General features: G+C 55.7%; 1 protein-coding gene across 1 annotated transcript; it reads left to right on the top strand.

Annotated features, from left to right (window-relative positions):
- The first annotated feature begins 570 nt into the window (after positions 1–570).
- TCL1B (TCL1 family AKT coactivator B) lies at positions 571–3325 on the top strand. The gene is made up of 3 exons (XM_006749955.2): positions 571–732; positions 2821–2991; positions 3275–3325. Exons 1-3 carry the CDS (start codon positions 571–573, stop codon positions 3323–3325), a joined length of 384 nt encoding a protein of 127 aa, XP_006750018.2.
- The last annotated feature ends 3231 nt before the right edge of the window (positions 3326–6556 follow it).

The raw sequence follows: 6556 nt of genomic DNA, 5'->3' as shown, positions 1-6556 counted from the left end.
TGTGGAAGGAATGGTCCCAGGGGTGGAAGAAGATGAGCAGTCTATGCTAGCTCAGGATCTGGGGCAGGGAGGTGTGCCTGAGGTCTGGGCACAAGCCCCAAGGCAGGGGTGGGGAGGGGCAATCAGGGACATAGCCTGCGGAGAAAACTGGAGAGGAGTGTTCAGGGAGGGGGCTGCGGAAGGATCATGGGAGGGAAGTGGAGTGTTGGTCTTACGGCGACACCCCTGCCCTGGGCGCAGAGCCGGGGGTGACCCCGTACCCAGGAAGGCGCCTTCCCACCCCCTGCAGCTCAAGGCCCTGTCTCAGCAGTCCAGAACTGGCCCAGCTCCCCGCGCCCCTGCCCTTTGGCCCCGCCTCTGTCTGCCCCGCTGCGGAGCGCTGCCTCCCCTACCCCTGGGTGGGTCCGCCCCTTGCTGCCCCCACTGCTTCCCCCCTGCGGCCCAGACCCTGCTCCCCTCTGGGGCCGCGCCTGCCGGCTCCGCCCCGCGCGGGAACCGCCCTGCTTAAGGCCGCCCCGCACCTGGAGGCCTCACTTGTGTCTTTAGGACCGCGCGGGATACGGTCTTGCCATGGCCTCGGGGGCTTCTCCGTGCCTTGGGGTGCCTCCGCACCGTCTGTGGGCCGTGAGGCCTGGCATCTACGAGGACGAGAAGGGGAGGACCTGGGTGACCGTGGTCGTGCGGCTCAGTCCCTCCCAGAGAGCTCGGGGCAGGGGCTCCCCGGGCAGCACAGTGAGTTGTCAGGCGTGGGGGGTGGGAGGTGGGAGGACTGCGCAAGGACCTCAGCCCGTGTGGGCCTGGCACATTCAGCAATAGGGCCCGGGATAGAGGCGAGAGGAGGCCGTTCTCACTTGGCCTGAAAAACTCGGCCGTGCAGGGTCCCGAGCTCAGGGATGTCTATGCCTCATGCAGACCCCCGGAACCCCTGCCTGGAGGGGCCAGTGGCATGAGCTTATCTGCAGGAGAGGATGTAACCCTCATTGGGAGGCCGAGGGGTTCAGTAGGTCAGGGCCCAGTCCTGTCCCCAGTGCATGCTGGGAAGGCTTCACGGATCGGGCAGCTATTACCTGGGCCCTGCAGGATGAGTAGGAGTTTTCCAGGTCCCAGGCAGGAGGCTTTGCAACCTAGAGGCAGCAGGTGAGCCGACAGTGGAAAAGAAACGTCAGCTTTGGGTTCCTTATCTACAAAACAGGAATAATATACCCCTGTGGCAGGTGAGTCACGGCTGCCACAGCTGAAAAGCCTTGGGGGCGTTTGACAGATAACACCTTCCGGAATCCCACTTGGGAAACGGATTGTGGATCCGGAAGCTAGGGTGGAGTCTAACACCCTTACCCACCCCCCCCACCCCTCAAAAGCTCCCCAGGTGTTAAAGATAATCACTCAGGTTGGCAACAGTTGCCCCAGGTGAGGGGTTTAGATCCATCTTAGAGGGGTACAATAAATACCTCGTGTAATATGGGAAAAGCCTGTCAAGCTACTGCAAAATGCCATTTAGGCCATTATAAACGATTTGCTGACATTTTAAACAATACAAAACACTTCTAGCACTCTTCAAAGAGGTTATCCAGAACATTTTTGGTGGAGAACACTGAAAATCTTTTCCACACCTGCACCAAATAAAGCATGCAAAAAATTCTGGACAAAATATTTTGGTAGTTTTTTTTTTTTTTAGAGCATAAAAATGTATCCAGTGGGAAAAGTGGATTCAAATAATGTAGCTATGGATGCAGTGGGGTACCTGGAGAATGAACATTTCCCCCTATTTAGAATAATTACTTCTTATTAGTAGACCTGTATTTTCATATATAATCTTAGGATGGGAAGCAGCGTTCTGAGCCTGACCTAACCCAAAGCCCAGCAAACTTTCTGTAGAGGGTCTGATAGTAAATATTTTCGGCTTTGCAGGTCTGAAGGACCCTACAGTGACTACTTGACTCTGCCCTGTAGTGCAAAACCAGCCAAAGACAGCATGTAAAGGAATGAGCATCTGTTTATCTACAATAAACCTTTATTTACAAAAAGAGCTAGCAGGCCAGATTGGGCCCACACTTGGCTGACACCCTATCTAAAGCCAGAATCCAAAGGGAAAGAGATTTTGCCATGTAATTAAAAGCATTTCCTCTGCAAAAAGAGCCCATAACAAAGTTAAGACAACAAACTGAGAAGAATTATTTGCCATATGTATAATTGATAAAAGGCTAGTATGCTCATCACAAAGACATTAAATACTCAGATAAAACCGCTGTAAAGAACTTTCCATTTTGTTGCATAACAAAGGGAACTTTGGTTATAGTTGGTGGTGGTTTTCCCCACTCACTTTTATACCTTTCTGTATTGACCAAATTTCATTTTATTTTTTTTTATGTTTATAATAAGTATGTGAAGGTCAGGATCAAAACTACAACATATTTTTGGGGAAAACCCATCACTCCTAGGTCCTAAGGTGTGTGGATGCCTTACTTACAAAAAGAAGCTAAAAAAACTCTAGAAATGGCTGAGACAGAGGCCCAAGGCATAATCAGTGCAGACCCAAGGTTGCCGACGGGTGGGAAGAGTGGCTAACTTTTCAGGGGTAAGGTGGGGTGCAGGTCAGTAGGAGGACCATACTTGGGGGAGCCAGGAGAGAATCCATCATCTCAGGTCTAGACCAAACCCCCAAGAGATGGTGCCATGGCTTTAGGTCTGGGATTCTCAAAACATTCACATCTGAAGGGGCAGCTCCCCAGCGGGGCCAGGCATCCAGGACTGTGTTTGCGTGCAGCCCAGCTGTAGGGGAGCCCTGTCTCTGATGTGCCGCCTCCTCTCTGGTCCCTTCAGCATGAACCCAGCATCACAGTCCACATGTGGCAGATGCCAGTGCACCCCCAGAAGCCCATGTCCCCCAGCCAGCTGACACTCTCCCAGCTGCCCCTCATGTGGCAGCTCTACCCCAGAAGAAGGTACAGAACAATGGACTCCAGGCTCTGGGAAGTAGTGGACCACAGCCAGGCAAGTGTGTGTGGCCTCACCAACTATAACCACCTCAGAGGGTGAAGAGGGGCAGGTGCTGACTGCATCCTGCAAAGTGGGACCAGGGATGGAGGGGCCAGGGGTGGAGGGAGCAGGGGTGGAGGGGCCAGGGGTGGAGGGAGCAGGGGTGGAGGGGCCAGGGGTGGAGGGAGCGGGGGTAGAGGGCCCAGGCTGCTGAAATCCACAAACCCTGGTTCCATCTGCTTCAGGTGGCCGGACAAGCATTTCCGGGGGGTGCTGACTGCTGCTCCCCCTCCTGCAGATTGCCTCCACAGAGCAGCTGATTCTGACCCAGCTGCCGCCCGGGGAGTGACTGACAGCGGAGAGCCGCTCATGGGCTGGTATGACGGGGTCCGTGTCCTGCAGTGTGGAGAGCCAACAAAAGCAAGGAGGCCTCTCCTCTTTATAGGAAGACAGTGCTGGGTTCCTTTCCCTCCTGCTGTTCCCTGAGCTTATCTCACATAGCTACCCCCCCCCACCCCCCTGGTCTGTGGTTTTCACTGTGCGCAGGCCCCCCCCCCCGCCCCTGACCTTCACAAAGCACGAGATCTCATCAGATAGTAGTCATCATTTAATCTTTGCAAGAATTCTGTAAGGTGCATGTATTAATGTCCCACTTTACAGATGAGAAAGCTGAGGCTCTGTGGGCTGGATAGGATTGCCCCAAGACCTGGAGCCTGGAAATAGTAGTGATCAAGCTCAAGTCCAGTGAGTGCGGCTCTCTTCCTAGGTCTGACCATGACACCGGGGTACCACAAGTCTAATCAGTGGCAGTGGCCTTCAAGGACCCTGCCTCCCCCCACAGTTGCCTTCTCTCTGAGACTGAGACTGACCGGAGCAGGGCCCCGTGCATTGGAGGGACTGGAGCTGGCCTTACCCTCCCAGCCTTTGGTCCTGCTTGCATTGGGGGCCCCATTCCTCCATGATGCTCTGCCTCCTTTTGTCTTCTCCCAGGTCTTGCTGGCCCCATGGATCCTCTGTGAGGATCTTTGCATACCTGCTCTTCTGTTTGCACACGTAGCATGGCCTCCCTGGGAGAAGGAGGCAGCGGGGCCCTTGTCGACTCTGCTTTTCTTGTTTTCCTCAGCAGTCCCACCCTGCTCGGCTCTGCACTCAGCGTGACCTGCCTGGATGGGCCCCGTCTGAGTGCTGGGCCCAGCTCCCCCACTGGCTGCAAGCCATGGTTTCTCTTTCCCTTTTGTGCCCCTGATGCTGATCTTCCAGGTGCCCCTCTGCAGATCCCTTCTGAGGCCCCCAGGCCCAGCTCCAGCCAGACCCCTGGTTGGAGCCCATGATTGGAACTTGCCATCAACCTGCTCCCATTAGGCAGGGAGTGGCTCAGTTTTAGAGACGCCTTCAGAGCGGGAGCCAGGCCTGGACTTGGGACTCAGACGGGCATCCATTCTGCTGACCTGCTGGCCCAGAGGACGTGGAGTCCCAGGAGGCCCACCTGCACCAGGGGCACACAGAGGGACGGACTTGGCCCGAGGTCCTCCTGCTTCTTCAGTCCTTCAGCTCGTGGATGTGGCGCTGGTCCATGAGGGCTCCTCGCAGTACTGGTTAATTAAACTTGCTTGTGGTCTGCTTGGTGCTGAATCAGAGCTTAGCTTCAGCTGGTGTCTAGTGCAGAAAAGCAGCAGCATTTAAGCTGGCACTTGAGGTTGAGATGAATTTTAATTACCCATTGAGTGTTTTCCACCCTGGGAGGAAGTTGTGATCAGCCCATTTCAGGAGCAGGATGCTAGGGGAAGGGAGGGAGGTGAACCTCCCCTGGGGTTCTGTGTGAAGCTCGGAGAAGGCAGGCGAGACTGTGGCAGGAGCCGGTGGGGGGACCCCAGCTCTCACAGATGGACGACACCCCCTCATGTCTTCGCGGGATGGCAGAGGGAACCATCTGAGTGGCACATGAGGCGGAGTCTGAGGTGCTGACTGGGGCCACGACGGAAGAAGAGGGTGGTGTGGACGAGGGGCGGGGTGACAATTTAGCGGTGGGAAGAAGAGGGCATCGCCTCTCTCATACCAGTCACGAGAAGCAATCACCAGTGGATTAAAGTCCTAAGCTTAAAAATGAATCTGTGCAAGCACAGGAAAATACAGTCATGATTTTGGGGTACAAGAAACCTTAAGCGAGATGTAGAAAGCCAAAGCCAGTGTAGACAGTTGTTCTAGTTAAACATTTTCTGTAGGACAGCATACTAGAAGGCAAAGGTGGAGGACATTGGGACTGGATACCAAGGCCCTAGGATGCAGAATGCATAGAAAACTTCTAGAAATCGCTAAGAGAAGGGGGCGTGTGCCAGGAACTAGCAACTTACAGAACAGGAGATGCCCAGATGTTGGAGGGGAGAAGTACAGATTTCAGAACTCAGAAATCTAGATCCTTGGTGTCGGTAGAAGTAGAGGCTTGATTGGGATTGCGGGGTAGGAGTGTCCGTTGTTATAGCCACTTTGGGGGTTTGGAGGACAATTCCTAAAATGGCACACGGGGCCCTTACCCAGAGTGCTTCCCTACAGCAGGGTGGTCAAGCTCAGCAGTGCAGACACTGGGGACCGGGTACTTCCTTACCATGGCGAGCTGCCCTGAGCATTGTAGGGTGCTTGGCAGCCTCCCCGGTCTCTGCCTGCTAGATCCCAGTGGCACCCCCTGCCCCTTCGAAGTGTCTCCAGTAATTTCCAAATGTGCCCTGGGGCAGAAATCACTTGCACGTGTGCATGAGAGGTCAGGGGAGGGAGCATCATGGTCACAGCAGGGGTCCATCGTGGAGGAGCTGTTGAGTAAAAGGAGACCCCAGGAGCAGAGGTTGGGCTGAGCCCCTTCCAGTTAAAGGCTTCTGTGCTCTGAGAAATAGGCTCTTTAGAAAACCCTCCTGCCCTCAGCAGGCCCTCCCCTCCCCCTGGCCTGACACGGGGACCTGGGAGCGGGGGTGTCATGCAGCCTGCATCATGGTCACAAAGCAGGCATGAGCAAGAGTGAGGAAACTGTCCTTTTAGTTCAGGGGGAAGTTTACAGAGCCAGGGTCGGCAGGGAAAGGAGGCATGTCAGGGTGGGGGGGTCTATTGGACCCCCAGGGCGTGTGTGGCCCAGGGCAGGGGACTCAGCCCCCATTCATCTCCCTTCTTACCTGGTAGCCACGAGACCAGTGTCACGATCAAGAAACACACACACCTCTTGGGTGCCAGGCAGGCTGGTTTTGGGGTGCCAGCTATTTAGATGTCTGGGAATGCCAGCTGTCCAGCACCTGGACAGGCCCCAGGATGGCGGAAGGGAGCCACTAGTCCCGTGGGTAGCTGGGCTGGGGTGCAGCCTCTTCTGGGAGAAACAGGGCCTCCGGTCCCTGCCCCCCGCAGGAAGTCCCCAGGGTCAGGCTGGGACGGCTCTGCAGCTTGCATCCCAGGGCCTACTGGTCCTACAGCATGGGGAGGGTCCCCGGTCTCTGGGGATGCGCCATGGGGGTCTGCTGCCTTCTAGGCACTGTCAGGGGTCCGCACGCCCGCATGCCCCCCCGAAGTCTGCAGTGTCACCGCATGTGTTCTGTGCCCGTGA

The sequence above is a fragment of the Leptonychotes weddellii genome, chromosome 9 (genome assembly GCF_054177405.1).
Source record: "Leptonychotes weddellii isolate Sample4059 chromosome 9, ASM5417740v2, whole genome shotgun sequence".
Classification (NCBI taxonomy): Eukaryota; Metazoa; Chordata; class Mammalia; order Carnivora; family Phocidae; genus Leptonychotes; species Leptonychotes weddellii.
The sequence above is the reverse complement of the archived record's forward strand: the minus strand, read 5'-3'. Positions and strand labels throughout refer to the sequence as shown.